Genomic DNA, 22,242 nt, shown 5'->3' on the forward strand with positions numbered 1-22,242 from the left:
GAAAGAGAAAGTCGATGTAACTTGTTTAAAATGATTATAATTTGTGCTGTTTTATCGATACTGCACCCTTACAATAATGGTCATTATAGCTTCTCTCCGGATAGGTTTAAGCAAGAGAAAGTGAATCCTAAACAGTTTCAGGCGTTACAATATACGTGACAAAAGAATGAGTGCATCTAAAGGCCGGTCTACGTTAAACAAACGCAATCAATTGAAAGTCAGCAAACGCTTGTTTATAGGCCTACTGATGAACGTTCCATTTTGTTTTGTTGACAAGAACAGTTTCAGGTTTATCTTTTATCATTGTTGTTCAGCTAGTTTAAATCGGTCTTAATAAAAAAGGTGATCTTTGCAAAAAAAAAAAACACTTGCCGAAGGACTATAATAGTATAAAAGAGTGATTAAAAAATATATATATATATATATATATATATATATATATATATATTTAATGGCTGTTGTATTGTTTGTGTTAATATTCATTTTAATAATAATATATTCGTTAATGATTGATTTACCAGTTCTGCAATTTTTATGTGGTTTTATTTTCGTCCTAAGCTTTTCATATGAGCCTTATAATTACCCGTATGACCTGTATGTATACAGATTTCAAAGGTTTTCTTCATGTTTCTTTTTTCTGTTTAGCCTTCGGAACGGCGTGAGGTATTACTTCAGAGAATGAATGAGGATGATTTATACGAATGTATGTGAAGTAGTCTTGTACAGTCTCAGGTCGACCATTCCTGAGATGTGTGGTTAATTGAAACCCAGCCACCAAAGAACACCGGTATCCACGATCTAGTATTCAAATCCGTATACAAGTTTTCTTCGTCTGCCAAATTTCAATAAAGGTGAATTATAGATTGATAAAAAAGTTAAGAAGAAATAGAAATCGGTTATTGTCTTCCGATATGATTCCGCAGTAATTCTACAGCCCTACTACATCTATGGTATATCTACTACTCACGGCCCGAAATTTATTATTATTACGAAAAAAGTGAGCTTCACAATAAAGTTGATAATAAGAATGGTTTTATGTTATTGTACTACTGATAATAATAAAATTTAAATAATTCGATTTTATTTACTTTGATCTTAATGAAACTGTTGGGAATTAATTGTTATCTGATTTCCTGGTAAAGATTATTTTTTAGCTATTTGTTAAATTTATTTTTTGTTTAAACGATTATAAGCTTCTTAGGAATTACTAGCTAATAACTGCAAGTTTGGATATATTTTAATTCTCAAAAGAAATTTGAAATTTACTTAATTTCCACTACTAAATAGTGAAATCTGGTTTAATCTTTTTTAATAGTGGAAATTTGTAGCAAAAAACATTGTGTATTTAACAGTGGTTTAAATATTTACGTTAAATATTTGAGTTAATCTTTCTTTGGTTTATGGTTTTCATGTTAGATTCTGAAGTTCAATCCGGTTATTTTTCTCTCTGTAAAACAATTCATCTCATAATTAACAACTGTAATCTGAGTAAAAATTATACTTACTTAAATGAATAAATAATTTTTCTTTGAATTAAGTGCCAAATGAAACTATGAATGTGAGCGCGATGTCGATTCTTTTCAACATTTGTTTATGTCTGTGTGCATAAATATTCAAATATTCTTTTCCTAATTTACTCTTAGCTACAAGATAGTAACAAATTTTTATATAATGCTCGTAAAATATCTAGTCCTCGAGCCTTGAACCTCTTTTAGGAGATAATTTTATTTTCTAAAGGCGTTTTAATATTGATCTACAATTGGCAAAGAAAATTTGATCATTTTCATCGAATAGAAGATTTTAATTTTAATAACACACTTTTGTCAAAAATTATTCGATGGTTGAATTCAGAAATTAACGATTCTCCTAAAAAGATTGTTATTTTGGTGACTATGATGTTAGTCGGTAGAAAGCGACATACATTTTAGCTTACAACCGATGTTTACAGTTATTTAAATAATTATTTTCTTAATCTTAGCTACATTGAAGATAAATAATTTTACTGAATTAAGCAAACATTTGTTTCACAATACATTTAAATACTACACACATACTTTAACGGGTATGTATTTGCCTCACAAAAAAAAAATCGCAAAATAAAACCTGATTTATTGGTATCAAATCGGATAGAAGATAATCGGGATGATGTGTTAGGTTATGCGACACTGGATTCTTCCGATTATCACAGAGATTAGTAAAATATCTCAGTTTTTGGTGAACGTTATTTATATGTCCAGTTCCATTGAGTAAACGTTACTACGTTTTCGGGAAAACTAATGAGTAAATATATAGTATAAAAATAAGAATAGCATAGAATATATAGAAATTTAAATAAATTTAAAAAAATGTACATAGTTTGTTGCAAGGTGGTTTTTTTTTACAAAATAAGAAATAAGTGAGATTACCATCTTTAGAAAATTTGTAGTCTTTGTTTTGTTTGGACTTTGATTGATACTAATTTTCTTTTGGTTATTTGCTTGTTAAATAAAAAAATAAGATGAGAAAAAATAAGAATGAGAAAAGTGACCTTGTAACTTGTAAATGTTTAATTGTGTTTACCATAGTAGAGTCAGTATGTCTGTAAATATACCTCTGTCAACAGTTCTTATTCATTATTCGGAAGGAAACTGTTGGTTAAAGAGCCAAAAATTGCTTTATAGTAGGGTGTTTCAATGTCTCGCTTTACTTAACTTCTTTCTTTACATTTTGTTTCTTGAGATCTTTTGCCAAAATATATTCTCACTAAGTAAATTACGAAAACTATTTCTACAAAAAGGAATGACATGCCTGTTCGATATTCTAAAAAATTGCTCTTATAAAGTAGTTCAAAATTTTATTTGTTTTAGTTTTTAAACATGAAAATTTTCTTTAAAATGGAAATTTACCTAAGCAAATGGGTAATAAAATACAGATTTGTGGTAAGATGGTAATAGTTCTCTATCATTTAGACCACAGAAAATATTTTTAGGAAATTAGTTTTAAATTGTATTTAATGTTTTGTTAAAATCTTTTTCTTAAAGATATCTTGAGAATGTAAATAAGAAAATATCTTGTTTAGAAGGTGGAGCCGCATCTCACAAATTTAGAAAAATATTAAATAAAAAAGTTGTTCAAATTTTATTGTGTTTAAATTTTTTCCCATGAAATTTTTTCTACCATAAAAGCTAACTGAGTAAATTACAAATTTTTTGTGGTAGAAGTATGAAAACTGTAAGAAATACAGTTTTGCTAAAAAGAGAGGTGTATATTTCAATTTCGAAATTGTTTTCTGCAAATGTTGTTATACATTTTGTGAAAAAAATGTTTAATCTTTAATTTGTTTACTAGAAAGCATTATGATTGAGTAAATCTCTAAAGACAAATTCTATTAGAAGAGAGTTAATTTGCTTTAGATTATGAAACACAAAGAAATCATAAGATAACATATGCTGGAAAATATATTCCTAAAACTTTAAGATTATAGTTTCATTATTCAATAGCTGGCATTACTATATTATTTATTTCATGTAGAGAATGCTATCCTTAACATTAAAATAATGGAAATAGATATCAAAAAGAAAAAGCATTTATGATTTTACTTGCTGCAGTAATCTAAACTAATATGATACTGAGAAGTGTGTACTAAGTAGTAATAACATAGTCCAAATTAACTATGTTGTATTATCATAATTACTTCATTTATAATAAAACTGATTTGCTTAACTTGGAGGATGAGATAATAAACTGGTTTTGGTTACTAAAAGACAAAGATACAATTAAGGTTCTAGTAATACAGTAAATTATATCTCGTATGACCAGGAACATGTCAGGAGTAGCATCTTGGAAGATGAAATCTGTAAAAAATGGCTGAAATGGCAATGGCTGAAGAACTGTTTCCATAACCATTTCCTCTAGAAGCAGCCATGGTGCAGTATCATTGATTGGGATGAGTATTTATTTGTTTGGCCAACAGCCAGAGAAATTAATGTTATTTTAATTCATTAACAAAAAATAAAAATAATTGGGTTGATTACATAACAATCATGCCACTTATTTAAGTGTATTGGTACTATTATTCTGATATTCTATTCCTTACATATTTTATAGTATATTACAAATCTGTAATGTACATTATAGATTGCAGATCTATAGTACATTCTTAGTCATAAGCTGAAATTGTGTGTAGTGTGTGTGTTGTTAACCAGATGAAGGCAGTATATTAACTTTTTGCTTAATACTATTCCAGGTTTTCTTATGGACATAGATCATAATTTATTATATAATGTTTCCTATGAAAAAAGCAAAGGTTACATGTATAGGACCAATATCAGTTTCATTTCAGTTGTTTGACATGTGATATGCAACTGCATATCTGGCTCAATGAAGAGGGAAGTGGATACCACTTTACTCCTCACTTTCCTTAGTGAACATGGTTTAATATCATTTCCTCATTATTGATTACTAGCAGTCTAAAGCTGTCAAATTCTGTCACCTGTCTGCTGTTCAAATTTTTCTAATTTTTTTTTACTGGCATTTGCAAATGTGAAAAAAATGTTTTTTTTTAAAAGTATTTCACTGCAGTTAATGGGAAGTGCTTGGTAAAGTGGAGCACCACTACTTACTAAATAAATATATTTTCTTGCGTCATTTTATATAGGATGAAAATATTTCAACATTTTTTTTTACAAATTTTCTTAATATAATTAATGCTTTGCTTTTTCTTATATAGATTTAGTTGAAAACATTACACAGTTTATCCTTTGTAAGTTATATTTCAAGTATAAATTGTTTAGAATTTTATTTTATCCTGCATTTGTGTTTATATTTTCAGTTGTCTTTTAATTGTTCTACATTTAATTACAGCTGAGGTGTTTTTAAAATTATTATGTGTAATTACTAATCACTCAAACTAAATCATTATTGGATAATAATATGCTAACTATACTGGTTAAGGTTTTTTTTTAATTTATCTACTGATAATATTTACTTATTAAATTATATTTATTGTTTTTTTTCTTTCTTTATCTTCATTGTTTGATTAAACTATTCCATGTTGTGCACATTGTTTGTGTTTTATGATGCCAGTCAACATAGAAAATGTCTTCTGTATGTAAATTATAAAATATTTGAATTTTATATTCTAAGTAACAGCACAAATAGTTGATTTTGATAAACTGAATACATTTTTACTTGTTTATTTTTGCTTTGAAAATATTTTACTCTTTTTTGTAGTGCACTTTAAATTTGTGCTTATGTATTTGTTGCGACGTCCCTTGTTCAACAGGGACAACAGGAACAAGGACACCCTTGTTCAACAGCGTTGCGGTAGATTTTAGAGGGAGGGTGGACTGTATGTTTTGATAGGTGATGAATGAAAGCAATACCTTGTTGATTACTGAAGGATTGTTTAATATTGTGCGCCATCTTGGCGGTTTAAAATAATTTTGTAACATAATACTTGTAATTTATAACTTAACTTTAAAGATAGCAAACATAAGCTAAATAAAACTTAAAATAATATTCATCCGAACAAGAATGGAGTGAGTCCATCCGGACATGACCACCTAGGGTCAAGTATGAATGTAGACTGGTTTAGAAGACGCTATGTATAGTGCTCGAGGGAGCAGCTTGTGACGTAGAGTGGCGTGATGATGGTCTGGTGACCATAGTTTGCTGTGGGAACCCTAGCCACCGTTAAGTTTCAGCACCCGAAGGCAAGAGGGGGTGAAAATGTAACAGTATTTTTAATATCTTTAAAAAAAATGGGTTTACAAATACATAAATAAATATGCTGTTTAATCAATAAAATAAAGAATATGCAAATAATGCATATATTCGTAGAACAGCAAAGAATATATATTTTTTTATTTACTATTTGAATGTTTTTTGACATAAGTATTGGATTAGTCTTAGTTTTGGAAAATTACCTACGATTCCTATTCCCCCCATACCTTGGTTAATTTCTAGTTTACTCTATTTACATAGTATTTCATCCAATTCATTACTTACAAATAAATAAATAGAGTAAATTAAATATTATTTACTAAATACTATATTTATTTTATTATATATACTGTATAATTATAATCCGTCATTATAATTTATTTATTATACAAATTAATAAAAAAGTAGAAATAATAAACTAAACTGTTTAACATAGTTTACCAAAATATTCATAATGCAAATAAATAGTTTCATAAATTAAAAGTTATTTAAAAGTGTTAGTACATATACATATTTTGATTTTAACTTGAGAATCGCCAAACAGCTGATTTGTTTAGATGCTAATCCACTTAGTACATTAAGTGTTATGGGTATTATCCCTGTTAGTAAGAAATATTGTTTCCATGAGTAAGCTAAGAAGGTTTTTACAAAATCTCTTTTGACAGTAATTATTTAATGCTAGTTTTAACATTATTACATTGTTTTGAGTAAATTATTTTAATTATTTATATCCTTTAAATTGCTACATGCATTGTTGGTAGATGTTTTGTTTAAAAGTTAAAATAAATTATGGAATGTGTGAATTCATTGTCATGAGACCTTGTTAACAGAATTATTTCATCTATTGATTTGTAGTATGTTATTACAGAATTGTATTGCTTTTTCAATGTTATCTGTCATATTTCATTGTGGTGATTCTGCCTAATTTTAATATATATCAAAATAAAATTATTGTGTGGTTGTGATAAAACATTAGGAAATGTAAAATTTTGTAAGTTTCTCAACCTTGAAATTAAAAATAAATTGCTTACATGATCAAGTAGTGTAAATACGAGTATTATGTTTTAATCATTTGAAGTAATATTTAAAAATATTTCCTTATTAGATTTTTCTCCAAATATTTCGTTTAATTTTAGAGGAAAATCTAACTAGGATAAATATTGTAGGAAATTATTATATAAATAAAAATGTACTATTTGAAATTATATTGTAAAGTATTATGGTAAAATATTATTAGTATGTGTTTAACAGAGGTGTTATTATTATAATTAAAATTATTTAACTAAACTGCTGATATTATTTAACTAAAATAATTTTTCTTATTGTTAAAATGGTTTGTCTTCCCGTATAGTTATGGAATATATCAACTGTTCTCAGTCAAACTATGTGAGCAACTCATCCATGTCAGTGTATTTCTAACAAAGTTTTTAGAAAACTTTATTCGAATTTAGCAAGTAATGTTTATTCTTAAAATTCTTGAATTACTTTTTCTTTTTATGGATATTTTACATTAACTACTGTGGTCATCAGCCCTTGTCCTAATCTAAAAAACTTCCCCACATTTATCAAAAGTAGCAAGCAACAAGTCAGAAGACCAATTTTATCAAACAAAAATGATTAATAAATCATTAAAATCCTAAAAGAACACAAGATGACAAGGGTGTACAGGGCCCTTGCCACTTAAAAGCATACACTCCATTTCTAAAGAGATGTTGTCAAAACTATCAAAATGGGTGCAAAGCGTCTGCAATTATTTAAAAATATCCTTAAAATAAATTTTTCTTAAATAAGTTTAAGTTGCAATAAACAAAAGAAAGAGAGGTGGAGACAGTTTGCTGAGGCTGATGGACATGTTTGAAGTCAGAGCTATAAGATAATCACCAAATGGTGTGGTCATTGGCTTCCAGTACTTACAGATAGATAGCTTAGGTGTTTCTTGAACACCACCACTAGAGCTGTTGGTGAAATTGTGCATAGAACGCTATCAGGGGAGGGAGAAGACCCTCCCCTGATATGATGTCCTCCTGAACCAATGGCAGTTTATGTGGGAAATGTCCACAAAAGGAAGTTGGACCTGCCAGTTAATTAAAAGCCGTGGGCAGGATGGGATTTTGGTGAGGTCAATTATGAGCTCACCCAATTCCTGACTGGTCATGGATGCTTTAGGTCTTACCTCTTCCCAAGAGATTGTGCAGAAGACAACCTGTGCCCATACTGCAGTGAGATTGACAATCCAGAGCATTTGGTCTTTTGCTGTGGAAGATGGAGGGACATAAGAGAAAGATGTTGCACTAAGACAGGTCTCCCCGCACAATTGATGGACTACTCCTGCAGTCCACCAATCTACGCCCTCGACTCCTTGCGGCGAATAATGCTACCCACAAGGCGGGAGATGGAGTTCCATGTCCGGTCATCCTGTAGCATCCTTGAACCGATATTCTCGGGCGTCAAGAGGCCGAACTGAGCATAAGTCCTCTGTATGTCTTCCCATCTGTGACAGTGGAACACATGCTCCATCTATCAAGCTCCCCGCAGTATGGGAACGAGCTATAATCTGCCCTTCTGCGACGAAACAAGTAGTATCGGAAGCAGCCATGGCCTGTCAAAAACTGCATGGGCTCATAGGTGAGCTTGCCAGATCTCCTAGAGATTCAAGGGCCCGCCTCCAGAATCAGCTGCCAAGTCCAAGCACCCGTCGTTGCAGCGTTCCACTATGCCTGCCACCTCTCCAACAAAACGTCGTATGCGGTCTGCCTGTCCGCACCTGAGTACATCTCGTATCTCATCTGCGCAAGCAACCCATCAGGTGGCGCCCCAGCGACGAGGAAAGTCACTCCGCGGAGACAGTCATGTACGCAACGCAGACCCTCAAAGCCATCCTCCTCTGCGTACTTTCTAGCAGACGGCGGTTTCTTGCCTCATTCAAGGCTCTGCGCCATACTGGCACTCCATACAGTAAGATAGAGGACACGACGTGGGAGTATACTCTATGCTTAGAGGATGTGGGGCCAGCAACATTCCCAAGTAGTCTGCTCAGACTCCAAACGGTCCTCTCAGCACGCTGTGCAACCTGGCGGACATGCGCGGTGAAGGAGCGTCACCGATCCAGCTAGATGCCCAAGTATTTCGTTTCGGTGTCCGAGACGATAACATGTCCCTTAACTGTGAAGTGGATCAGCGCGAGATGTCTCCTTCCACCCAATATCACTGCTTCGGTCTTCCGAGGTCAGGCACAGACCTTGCCCAGAGATCCAAGCATCAACCAGGGCAATCGACCTGATGGCCCGCAGTACGGTGTCTAGGCGACTTAGTGAAGGCGACTTCACCAAGTCGCCTTCATGTACTACGACTTGGCGACGATAACAAGCGCCAATCATCAGCAAAAGCGACGGATGAAAACCCTGCTGGATACTGTAGTCGTAGTTCTCCATCATACTGAGGTTCCACAGGAAAGGCCCAACAACAGAACCTTGTAGAATTCCATCGCCTGCAACCATCCAGTTCGTAGACGAACTTCCTATCCTGTAAATACTTGTGGATTATCCTCTTGAGATATGGCGAAATATCACTATCGTCGAGTGCTCTGAAGATGGACGCCCAGCTCACAGTATTAAAGGCGCTTTTAACGTCAATTAGTATCACAGGAGGGATACTCCGGAACGCCAAGTACCACTGGCTGCCCTTTCCGCCAAACGAATCACTTATTGACTGCATTAATGGTAGAGCGATCCGGCCTGAACCCAAACTCCCGGTCACTCAAGCCGCCTCTAGCATTCAACTCACGCTGCAACCGCTGCATCAGCAACATTTCGAAAAACTTACAAAAATTGTTCGTCAGGCACAGGGGTTGGTACGCAGGGGCATCACCAAGAACGCCAGGCTTCTAAATGAAAACAAGCGGAGAGAGCTTTCAGTCAGTAGGGATGTAGTCATGAGAGAGCATGAAGTTCATCGTTTGGAGAACTGGTGCAGGAGCGAGATCAACGACAGTCTTCACAACCTCAACTGGGATCCCATCCAGTCCCGGGCTTTTGTGCGCTTCATTCGACGCGCGGTTCCAAGTAGTTCATACAATTCGAAGAGTTGTCCGCAACGATTTCCGCACAAGGAGGATCAGCCGCCCTACAGAGTGGTGACGAGATCCAGAACTTGAGCGGTAGTGAGAGCAGGGAGGCGACGCCTAAAACAATCTCGAAGCCGTCCCCCCACACATCTTGGTCAATCTCCTTGCACAGCGACTTCCAAGAATCCCTCTTGGCCTGCTTGATGATAAACTTGTAATCATGTCGGGACGATAGATACTCTTTACGTGCGAGGTCGCGTTAGAGGCGATCATTACGCCTGGGAGCTCTCGGGAAGTCCACATCCACACCAAGCTGAAGAGCTGTCTACCAGCAGTTGTTCACAGTTTGTCGGCACCTATGTGCGTTGAATTGCAGGATCTTCTTGACTGCTTAAGACAGGCGCCGCTGAACGACTTGTGATCCTCCGTACACCATGCACATGATGTTTTCTCGGAACTTTGCTGCTGCTGATGACCCGGCTTATCAGAGTTAAGCAGAAGTCGGAGTGATCAGTACCGGAGCACCTCGACGCGATGTGGCACGTTTCCCAACATCTATAACAGCGGGTCTTCATATCTCGGATGACAGCACGGTATTACATCCATTCAATGCGCACTTTATTCTTCGTCACGACCTCGGTCGCTTGGCGGGACATGATTAAGATTGCCTACTGAGTAGACCTGTACGCAGGACGAAGAGAAGACAGTTTGTATTTTTCGTTCCCGTCCAGGATAGCTGAGACACTGTCCTTGACTGTCTGTTCATTTGTTGCATCAATGTCACTGTTGTGGATCACAGTCCGACGATCAGCTTTGGATCGAAGACTGACTGAAGTCATCAGCTCTGGCTTGTAAAACGGATTTGAAGGCCTCAGCTGTCTGAACGTCCTTAACCTTAATTCCCAATTCACCCTCACCGCCCTTGCGAAGAGAAAAAAATGACGGTAGCCTCAGAGGCCGACACCCGATCTTTCGTGGTCTTCTTGCCGGGGGCCCACACAACCAACGTCTTGGTATCCGGAGGCCCAGGTCTAACGGTCATGGAAACCTTGTCGCGCAAGATTCGGTTACCCAGATTCAGAAAGGCAACCCTGACAGGCCGCTCTCTACTCCTGCCAAGTTAGGCCAAAAGCCTTCTTGAAGAATGTCCAATCCTATCACCCGGGGTACGAAAACCGGGTTGCTAGACTCGTCAAGGATGAGTCGAAAGCCCGAAGAAGGTCGGACAGAACGTCGTTTTCTTTGTGGCTGGAGTCGTAGAGGCAGTGTAAAAAGCGCCGCCGATCACAGTCGAGTCCTCACCGATAAGGATGGTCTCCTCCATCCTAACCCAGACGACCTGACCTCGCTTAGCTCTGCCCTCTCGAAGCAGGGAAGAGGCCAGACAAGATCCACCCAACTGAGGATTAATGGGACTTACTCGCCAGATCAATAAACTGAACCAGTTTACCAGAATTGATTGGAGGCTCATTAACAACTTCAGTGATCGACGAAACATTCACAGGCCAGTGTTGGACTGCTAGAAGCAAAAGTTCATCATCGGTAACTCCACAATCCAGTTACTCTCTAACACCAGCATCGCGGTTAGCCTCAGTCTGCGTGACCGCAAAAGTCCGCAGGGCATAGTCGCCACTTGGTCGTATACCTAGCCAATGGTTGTTCTTCCCCCCCATCTACATCCTCCTCCACTGTGGTGCAGGGGGGCAACAAACTGGAACCAGGCAAAGGTCTTCAATCATTGTATCCTCGTCCCTAGAGAGGGCCTCAACCTCATTGTCCACTGGCAAAGAATTATTTGACTGCCTACGATGCAATGGCCCCATGTATTTCTCTTTCGCCTTCTTGGCCCACAGGCGGTACACTTACAGCAATCTGCACTGAAAGCCAATGCTGTCAAGCCGCTTGCTGGTCATTCCTGCCACCACCAAAATCGACATCTTGGGTTGACCAGGCCAGCGCACCACGCCTTCTGGAGAGTAGTCTCTCTTAGATGCGAGAAACTGGTCAACCCCTGGACAGGGGCACACCATGATCAGACATCGTTTCTCTCTAAGGTGAAAGAAGCAAAAAAAAAAAAAAAAATTGTTAAGTCCAATCTAAACAAAGATCAGGAATTGCGATGTAAACAAATCACCACAACCAAACTCAGTTAGTTAAAATAACAATAAACCGCTTAAGGAAGACAGAAAACAAGTAATTTAACTTCACTTAAACTTTATTTCATGAGGTTTAGTGTAGTTTACAAGTTTAGTAAATAAAAATCATAATCTACATTGGATAGGTGATAATCGAAATGAAGTTAGAAGGTTGTGGGGAGGATAACAGAAAAGAAATTGTTTATTTTCTTAAAAATAAGTAGTTCTTAACATACATATTGCTTATTCTAATAGCAAAAGATATTTATTATTGTGCCTAAAGATGAATATTAATATATCTACTGCTTCATTTTTTCTACTGATTAAATTTATATAATTGGTAAATTTTAAAGGTGAGAGACAAGCAGCTAAGTCGTATGTAATTTTTATGCATCCAAAATTAGAAAGTTTTGTCCTGGAGAAAGTTCTCCAAACTGTGAGTTGCACTCACAGTGAAATATTCTTCAAAACTAGACCTTTTGGTCAAATATTAAGGTAAAAAATGTATGTGGAGAGTAATCACCAAAGTTATAATTTTTATTATATGAAATATCTTCTTAATTCTTATTCTGTACTGAATATGTCACCAGTTATCAGTTTTCTATAAATTTTTTTTCAGATATTGCTAACATGGCTGACCGTTTCAATATTCAGAAAGTTGGTCATGACAATCTGGGCTTACAACTTGATGAAGGTGTGAATAATACTAACTTAAATGTTAATAGCGAGTCTAACTTCTCAAATGGCCATCGCAAGACATCATTCTCACACTACACCCTTGAAGCATTACCTCGCCCAGAATACTATAAAAGTTCTGTTTCAGGTGTAAAAAGACCGTCACTTGGTGAACTTCATGGTGAAGAGGTTCTGTTTACTAAGGTGAGTGATTGAGTGTTTTAATAAGTAAAAGTTCAACTAGAGGAACATTTTTTATTTATTATTTTTTTTAATGAAAATAACAAATAATACAGATCATTGTTGAAAATCAAATGTAGTAACATTTGCATGATTTGTTATCTCAGAAATAGTAAAGCAAGTTCTACCCTAAATGACTGGATAGTTTATGAAATTCCTGAACCTTACTTAATGCTTATTCTATTTTGCTGTTATTAGAGAAAGTCAAATGCAAATAGCTATTGTATTAAAAAGTAGAAGTCCTCATTTTAAAATTTCTGACCATTTACATGAATTAAGCAAAGAACTATCTCACAATAAGTTACTAATTTATTTGTGATTAACTTAACTAATTAATATATACATGTTCAATTTTTGTAATAAGCTAGCAGTTTTTATAATTTTTAATTAAAATTTTGAATTTGGGAAGACCGTCTACATGAAATAATATAATTACAAAATATTATAGATTTTAAAAACTGTGAATGAAGAGATTATAGATTACATAAACATATTGGTGGATGATGAAAATAAAAATTGCATTTAAAAATTTTTCATTTAAATGAAAATTCTTAATTGAGCATGTGGTAATGATTCTTGTATGCAAATAATCACAATAAAACTTCAACACTAAACAAAAAAAGATGATATTTCAAAGATGTTACAAATCTATAGACTCAATCCTGAACTTAAATTTTGGGAAGTTATACAGAATCCCAAATTTCCAATGATTATAGAACAATTTTTAATATAAAAAAAATCTGATGTGAACACCACATTACTACCTTGTATGCCTATTAAATTACATATACACATTTTTTGCTGTCATCATTTAAACTTATTTCATTTGAAAGTGAGATACAATCATCCAATTCTTTAATAAAGTGGACAATTACAAAATTACTGAAATATTAGTTTTTATTAACATCAAATATATGTATACAATTATTAATTCAACAATCATACATGAAATATTAGGATAGAGTAAAAGTTCATTTATTAGTCATATTACATAAGTATTATTTGTATTTTCATGAGTTGCTGATTAACAAAAGTTTAGATTTCTGGTGTCTTATAAATAAAAGTTAATAATTAAACTATTCCATTTAGTGAACTCCTGTATACTGGTTACAAATGTTAATTTTGACCTTATGTGTAAAATATTCAGTTTTTATTAATGGATTATTTGGTGAATAATCAAAACTGAAAATGAAACAATCATACAGGAAAAAGAAAGAATGAAAGAGGGGGCCGACTTATACAGTTTTGCACGAAGTATAATTTAGTAATTGCCAAACCCAGTTTAAAAATCATATTAGAAGAATATATACATGGAAAAAGCCAGGTTATACTGCAAGGTATCAGATAGATTATATCATGGTTAAGCAAAGATTTAAAAATCAACTCATCAACTGCAAAACTTACCCTGGAGCAGACATTGATAGTGACCATAATTTAGTGTTAATGAAATGTAGATTATGGTTTAAAAACCCTAATCCTCTGAAGTTTACCTTACGGTGGTTCTAAAGCTAAACATTAAAAAAAATATGTAAATTGTCTTACTGCAGCTTCAACTAATTGCTCCTTGTTAGTGAAAATCCAAAGCTAACCCATATCTTTTCATCAAAGGTTCTTCTCAGCCATGCTTTAAGTCAACAAAAGGGGCTAAATTAATGCTTGATAGTACTTGTTGTGCAGGGCTGTGAAAGAAATATTAGCAGAGCCTTTCTAATAACTGGGAAAAACAATTTTCTCTGTTTTAAAACCTCAATTATGTTTGGCGCTTCCTGTACCTCATTCCACATTTGAACCACAATTCCCTTCTTCTTCAGTTTCTTCTAAATTGTAGAACATTGCACAAGATGAATTACAACTTCAATTTCATTTTCACTGTGTTGCACGTTAGCTTGAATTGTAAAAGGCAGTGCAGCTGGTATTTTTTTCGTTTTCATTTCATTACAAAAAAAAAAAAAATAATCTGACCAAATATTGATGTGGACACGAACGTGGCATATCGCTGCATTGGTTTGATAAGGAACATTCTAACTTACATTTTTGTCAAAATTGAGTTTTATGTGGTATATGACTATACTAGTGACTCAGAAAACTTAATTAAAAAATATGATTCTTATTTTTTCTTTTTCTTTGTCTTCAGTCATTTGACTGGTTTGATGCAGCTCTCCAAGATTCCCTGTCTAGTGCTAGTCGTTTCATTACGGTATACTTCCTACATCCTACATCCATAACAATTTGTTTTATATGCTCCAAATGTTGCCTGCCTACACAATTTTTTCCTTCTACCTGTCCCTCCAATATTAAAGCGAATATTCCAGGATGCCTTAATATGTGGCCTATAAGTCTGTCTTTTCTTTTAACTATATTTTTCCAAATGCTTCTTTCTTCATCTGTTTGCCGTAACACATCTTCATTTGTCACTTTATCCACCCATCTGATTTTTAACATTCTCCTATAGCACCACATTTCAAAAGCTTCTAATCTTTTCTTCTCAGGTACTCCGATCGTCCAAGTTTCACTTCCATATAGAGCTATGCTCCAAACATATACTTTCAAAAATCTTTTCCTGACGTTTAAATTAATTTTTGATGTAAACAAATTGTATTTCTGACTGAAGGCTCGTTTCAGCTGTACTGTTCAGCATTTTACATCGCTCCTGCTTCATCCATCCAATTAATAAAGTAATTCTACTTCCCAAATAACTGAATTCTTCTACCTCCATAATCTTTTCTTTTCCTATTTTTACATTCAGTGGTCCATCTTCATTATTTCTACTACATTTCATTACTTTCATTTTTTTCTTGTTTATTTTCATGCGGTAGTTCTTGTGTAGGACTTCATCCATGCTGTTTATTGTTCCTTCTAAATCCTTTTTACTCTCAGCTAGAATTACTATATCATCAGCAAATCGTAGCATCTTTACCTTTTCACCATGTACTGTTACTCTGGATCTAAATTGTTCTTTATGCCATTAACTACTAGTTCTATGTAAAGATTAAAAAGTAACGGGGATAGGGAACATCCTTGTTGGACTGCCTTTCTTATTATGGCTTCTTTCTTATGTTGTTCAATTATTACTGTTGCTGTTTGGTTCCTGTAACTGTTAGCAATTGTTCTTCTATCTCTGTATTTGGACCCTAATTTTTTTAAAATGCTGAACAATTTATTCCAGCCTACGTTATCGAATGCCTTTTCTAGGTCTATAAATGCCAAGTAAGTTGGTTTGTTTTTCTTTTATCTTCCTTCTACTATTAATCTGAATGCTAAAATTGTTCCCTTGTTCCTGGGAGGTCCTGTCAAACAAGCATATGATGTTCGACTGCCCTGCTCTTGGGGGGGGGGGGGCAGAGACCGGGTCAACCTGGAACTCAGAGGTCAGGGGGGAAAGCTGGCTGCTCATAAACGGCGAGTCAGTATGGCGAGAGCCGCATTGTCGGACCGTGTGGGACTTCCTCGATGAGGTTGTGAAGTTCCAACCGTCATCGCTAGAGTTTTTTAATTAATCTGGGTTATACTGATTCCTATAGCGCCGCTGTAGGAAGTTTTTCCTGAGATAATGGCTGGCCACTAGCCAGATACAAGCTCCAAGCGCTTTAAATGACAGCCTAAATTGCTGTCTTTTATTTTATTAACTTTAATGTCTTTTAGCAATTAGTAACAAGGGGTGTGCCTCCCCGATCTAGATTTAGTTTGACAAGTGAGCGGTTGGGACACATAAGCGGGTGGTGAATAGCACCCTGCTTAATCTGCTCACGCTGATAGGTAGCTCACTAGAAGCTTTTAGGTAACGAGGTCGCTAAACTGTTTTAGAGGCACAGTAGCCGTATCTTGGCACTGACATTTGATCTATGCTCTAGGGCGACTGAATGGGGTGGTGGCGGGAGAAATGCCAGTTAACCAATATTCCCTTGTTCCCATACTTTTCCTGAAACCAAGGAGTGGTCTTCTCCTAATACTTCTTCCAATCTCCTCTCAATTTTTCTGTTCAGAATTCTAGTTAAGATTTTTGGTGCGTGGCTAGTTAAGCTAATTGTTCTGTATTCTTCACATTTATCTGATCCTGCTTTCTTTGTTATCAAGACTATAACACTCTTTTTGAAGTGTGATGGAACTTCCCCTTTTTCATAAATATTACACACCAGTTTGTATAATCTATCAATCGCTTCCTCACCTGCACTGCACAGTAATTCTACAGGTACTATTCCAGGGCTATTCCAGGAGCCTTTCTCCCATTCAAATCTTTTAATGCTCCCTCAAATTCAGATCTCGGTATTGTTTCTCCCCTTTTATCCTCTTCGACTTCCTCTTCTTCCTCTATAACATCATTTTCCAATTCATTTCCTCCATATAACTCTCCAATATATTCGACCCACCTATCGACTTTACCTTTCGTATTATAAATCAGTGTACCATCTTTGTTTAACACATTATTAGTTTTTAATTTATGTACCCCAAAATTTTCCTTAACTTTCCTGTATGCTCCGTCTAATTTACCAATGTTCATATCGCTTTCTGCTTCTGAACACTTTTCTTTAATCCATTCTTCTTTCATTAGTTTGCACTTACTGTTTGTAGTATTTCTTAATTGTCGATAGTTTCTTTTACTTTCTTCATCACTAGCATTCTTATATTTTCTACGTTCATCCACCAGCTGCAATATATTGTCTGAAATCCAACGTTTTCTACCAGTTCTCTTTGTTCTGCCTAAGTTCGCTTCTGCTGATTTAAGAATTTGTTTTTTAACATTTTCCCATTCTTCTTCAACAGTTTCTACCTTATTTTTTTACTCAGACTCTTGCGATGTCCTCCTCAAAAATCTTTTTTACCACCTGTTCCTCAAGCTTCTCTAAATTGCACCGATTCATCTGACACCTTTTCTCCAGGTTTTTAAACCTTGTTCTACATTTCATTAACACTAAATTATGATCAATATCAATGTCTGCTCCAGGGAAAGTTCTGCAGTCGACGAGTTGATTTCTAAATCTTCGCTTAACCATGATATAATCTATCTGATACCTTGCAGTATCACCTGGCTTTTTCCATTATGATTTTAACTTTTTCTATTCTTCTATTATGATTTTTAACTGGGTGTTGGCAATTTCGGGTGTTTTGTATTATACTTTGTGCAGAACTCTATAAGCTGATCCCCTCTTTCATTCCTTTTGCTCAGCCTGTATTCACCCACTGAATTTCCTTCCTTGCCTTTTCCAATGCTTGCATTCCAATCTCCAACTATTATTAAATTTTTATCCCCTTTTATATGTAATTTGCTTCGTCAATTTCTTCAAATACACACTCTACCTCATCATCATCATCATCATCATGGATGCTTGTAGACCTATAGACGTTAACAATTGTTGTCGGTTTAGGTTTCGATTTTATCCTTATTACATTGATTCTATTGCTTTCCATTTTGAAATACTCTACTCTCTTCCCTACCTTCTTGTTCATTATGAAACCTATTCCTGCCTGCCCATTATTTGAAGCTGAGTTAAATATTCTAAAATCATTGACCAAAAGTCGTCTTCCTCTTTCTATCGAACCTCACTAATTCGTACTACATCTACATTTATCCTATCCATTTCCCTCTTTAAATTTTCTAATCTACCAACCTTTTTTATACTTCTAACATTCCATGCTCCGACTCGTAGAAAGTTATTTTTTAATTTTCTGGTGACCCCTTCCTTAGCAGTCCCCACCCGGAGATCCGAACGGGGGACTAGTTTACCTTCGGAATATTTTACCAAGGAACGCACCTCCATTTTTGTTATATGGAAATTTGTTATAGACTCTGAAATATAACCGTCGTGTCGTGAAATCAGACGAGAGTGACGAGATTATTCTAGAAAATTCTTGTTGCCTCAAGTAAGATGGCGTCGGCGTGTAACAGTAGCAATTAAATTTTTCTCATGATGGTGAGAATGTCTCTATTTTGCAATTAGTTTTTTCAAAATGTTTTTTAATTTAAAAATTTTCAAAAAATTGTTATTTATATATATATACACGAGGTTTATTTTTTTTCAAAGTCCGATCAGTCACGAAATTAAAACCACAGTGAAAATAAAAAAAATTTTATTAGTAACAAGTACTTACATAGTCACGCTATTTCTCTAGTCGCCACTACGATTTAGACATTTTTTGTAGCGTGGTACCAACTTTCCAATACCCTCGTCATAGAACGGGGCCGCCTGTGTTTTCAGCCATGTTTCTACGCTGGTCTGCAGCTCGATGTCTGTGCCAAAATGTTGTCCTCCTAGCCAGCGTTTCATGTGAGCAGAAGTGAAAATCAGATGGAGCCAAGTCCGGGCTGTATGGTGGGTGATCAAACACTACGCAATGAAAACGCTGCAGGAGCTTCTTTGTTACAGCTGCAGTGTGCGGCCGAGCATTTTGACGGAGAAATACAATGCCTGATGACAATATTCCTCCCCGTTTATTCTGAATTGTCCTTCGTAGACGTTGAAGAGTCACGCACTATGAGGCTGCAGTGATGGTCGTGCCAACTTTCATGAATTCCACCAAGAGAACTCCATTCCTATTCCAGAACACAGTAGCCATACACTTTCTGTTGGAGAAGGTTCGCTTGAACTTCTTTGGTTTACTGGGAAAATGAGAATGGATCCACTGTTTGGATTGTTCTTTTGTTCTTTCAGTTTCGAAATGGACCCATGTCTCGGCCCCTGTGACAATTTTGTTGAAAAAATCTTCTCCTTCATTGTGGTAGCGCTGGAGAAACGTTAGGGAGGCGTCCATTCTCATTGTTTTGTGATGGTCGGACAGCATCTTGGGAACCCATCTCGCACACAGTTTGCGGTTCTGAAGTCTCTCTCTCACAATGGTGTAGAGGGCTGACCTTGAAATCTCAGAAAACGAATCACTCAGTACAGAAATTGTGAAAACCGACGATTTTCTCGAATTGCCTCATCCACTCGCTCAACGAGATCATCGGTTGACACTCGCTTCCTTCCCTGACCGCCTGCATCATGAACATCCGTACGTCCTGCTTTAAAGTTCCTGCACCATTGTCGCACTTTGCTGTCAATCACTGAAGTTTCACCGTACACATTACTTATTCATCGATGAATTTCAGCTGCATTACATCCCTCAGCCTGAAGAAATCGAATTACCGCACGCACTTCACACTTGGCGGGAGATGCTATTGCTGTAGACATGTTTACGTGCTAGCTGCGTGTACAGAACTAAACGAAGTGACGCGGCGTGATTGAAGGCCGTACTAGAGACGCTGTGCAACACATATGCGCAAAGGTTCATCCGATTTTTGCGCGGGTTTTTAATTCGCGACCGATCGGACCTTGAAAAATATTAACCCTCGTATAAAAATTTTTTCATTTTGGAAGGGTGCAGCTGCCACCCTTGCACACTAGTCCTCCCTTTGAATACGCCCATGCATTTTAATCCGTAATAAAAAAATTTCATTATTTAAAATAACAAATAAAGAAAATTTTATTAATTACAAAATATATATATATATAATAATTTACAAATTTGATAGAAAGGTACTAATAATATATTATTAACTACTACACCATAAATCCATGTATAAAAACTAATACTAAAACTAATTGTAAAACTATAATACTAAGCATTAAAATGATGATCATAAACATATTTTCTTTGTAATAATATTCAGCTACTAATAATGATTTTATAGCATTTAAATGATGGAGTTTGAACGGATGAACTGTATAGATTTGCATACAGTTGTATGTATTGTAGGGAAAGTTTTAAAAAAGTTTAAAAAAGTAGGGATAGTTTTATGACTGAAAAATGGTTCTTTTAAAGGCAATTCAATATCCACCGGAATGATGAGATGCCATCAGCCTAAGCCAGCAGCGTTTCTCAACCTGGGGGTCGCGAAATAGCCTACTACGTTGCAAGTAATCAATAATGAAATCATTCTATGAGAAAAAAATCATTTATTATAAACATTTTACTTACATTTATAAGTAAAAATGTAAAGAAAAGAAATTGATGAGATGGTTGCGTTTGTTTTTCATTTAAAAGTTTCTCCATAAGTGGATCTATATTAGAAACACAAAAAGCAAATTGTTTTCAAGTGATTAAAGACTATTCCTATATTTTGTTTTTAGGGTAACTAAAGACAAAAAACCCTTTTCACACAGGTAAAATGTGTTGAAAGAGAATATTTCAAATGCTTCGTTGCCTAAATTTCCATATTCACTTCCACGAGCAAGCCATAACATATTCTTCAGACGCGAATTGTAGCTGTAACGTTTTATCGGTAGACATTTCGATGAGCTGGTCGTGAATCTTAACTGGTAACTTAGCAGCTGTAACGTTTTCTCTAAATGGATTCAGTAACCATCTATTTAAAAAATAATTTTTATCTTCTGGAAAATACTCCGCTAACTAGATTTTTAGCTCACGCGAATGCATCTTCATGCTATCCAAACTGTGGTGAATAATGTGTTTTCTTCATCCAAATTTTTCTCACTATAATCGGAAGTGAGTGCAGCAGAGTGTAGCAGAGTGCAAAGCAAATTTTTTTGCTTTGAAGGCTAATAATCCAGATATCAGGCTTCTTAATGAAGGCATGAATTTTGTTATTAATAAAATGTTTTTATCACGTCCTTGTAAATTCACATTCAAGTCGTTTAAATGCGAAAATATATCAAATAAGTAAGCCAACAGCAAAATGTACTCATTGTAAAAACATTGAAAATGGCGTTTGTTTATCCTGGAAAATATTATTAATTCATCTCACTATTCCAATAACCGGGTTAACACTTTCCCCCGAGATAACCATCTGACTTTTGTATGGAAAAGAAGAGAATTTTCTTTTCACCCATTTCATTGCGTAGTTTAGCAAACTGTTTTATAATGGTCGACTTTTAATAAAATTAACCATTTTTACAAAGAATTTGTTTGAGATTTTCTGGCATATTTTTTGTGACAAGAGCATGTCTGTGAAGGAAGCAGTGCGTCCATTCTGCCCTTGGTGTAGAACAATCCCTTAACTTTTTCAGAAATCCACTGTTCTTTACTGTTATCGCCCTTGGACCATGTCCAATCTATGTTATGGTTTTAGTAGATTCATAAAAAACATCAGAAAGACGCCCTGTTGCATGGCCAGGTATTGATCTGCAAAACAACATATTTTCTTTGATTGATCTTCCCTATCGTATTCATATCTCACAAAATATAAGAATTAAGAAATAAGAAATATTTGACTCATCTGTTGATTCATCAAATTGAATATTAAAAATTGCTCTTGAACTCATCTGCTGAATTACCTTATCGCAAACATCAGCAGTCATGTCATCGATTCACCTTGATACTGTGTTGTTTGAAAGCGGAAATGTTTCCTTCTTCCATGTCTATTAAAACACTGATTCTATCAATTGCAGCAGGCAATATGAGGTTTTCTGCAATTATTTGGTGTTTGGACCT

The 22,242-nt window shown here is 35.2% G+C and overlaps 1 protein-coding gene across 2 annotated transcripts in view; it reads left to right on the forward strand.

Annotated features, from left to right (window-relative positions):
• NKCC (sodium potassium chloride cotransporter) overlaps nucleotides 1–22,242 on the forward strand; it is a 143,086-nt gene that overhangs the window by 17,615 nt on the left and 103,229 nt on the right. Inside the window, exons 2-3 of one of the 2 annotated variants that reach the window (XM_075369427.1) lie at nucleotides 646–851; nucleotides 12,521–12,780. In XM_075369427.1, the coding sequence (XP_075225542.1) occupies nucleotides 12,532–12,780 (249 nt within the window). In that variant the 5' untranslated portion in view covers nucleotides 646–851; nucleotides 12,521–12,531. The remainder of the gene's footprint in view (nucleotides 1–645; nucleotides 852–12,520; nucleotides 12,781–22,242) is intronic. The other variant, XM_075369417.1, reaches the window with a different exon arrangement.

This window comes from Lycorma delicatula, chromosome 1 (assembly GCF_047948215.1).
Source record: "Lycorma delicatula isolate Av1 chromosome 1, ASM4794821v1, whole genome shotgun sequence".
Lineage (NCBI taxonomy): Eukaryota > Metazoa > Arthropoda > Insecta > Hemiptera > Fulgoridae > Lycorma > Lycorma delicatula.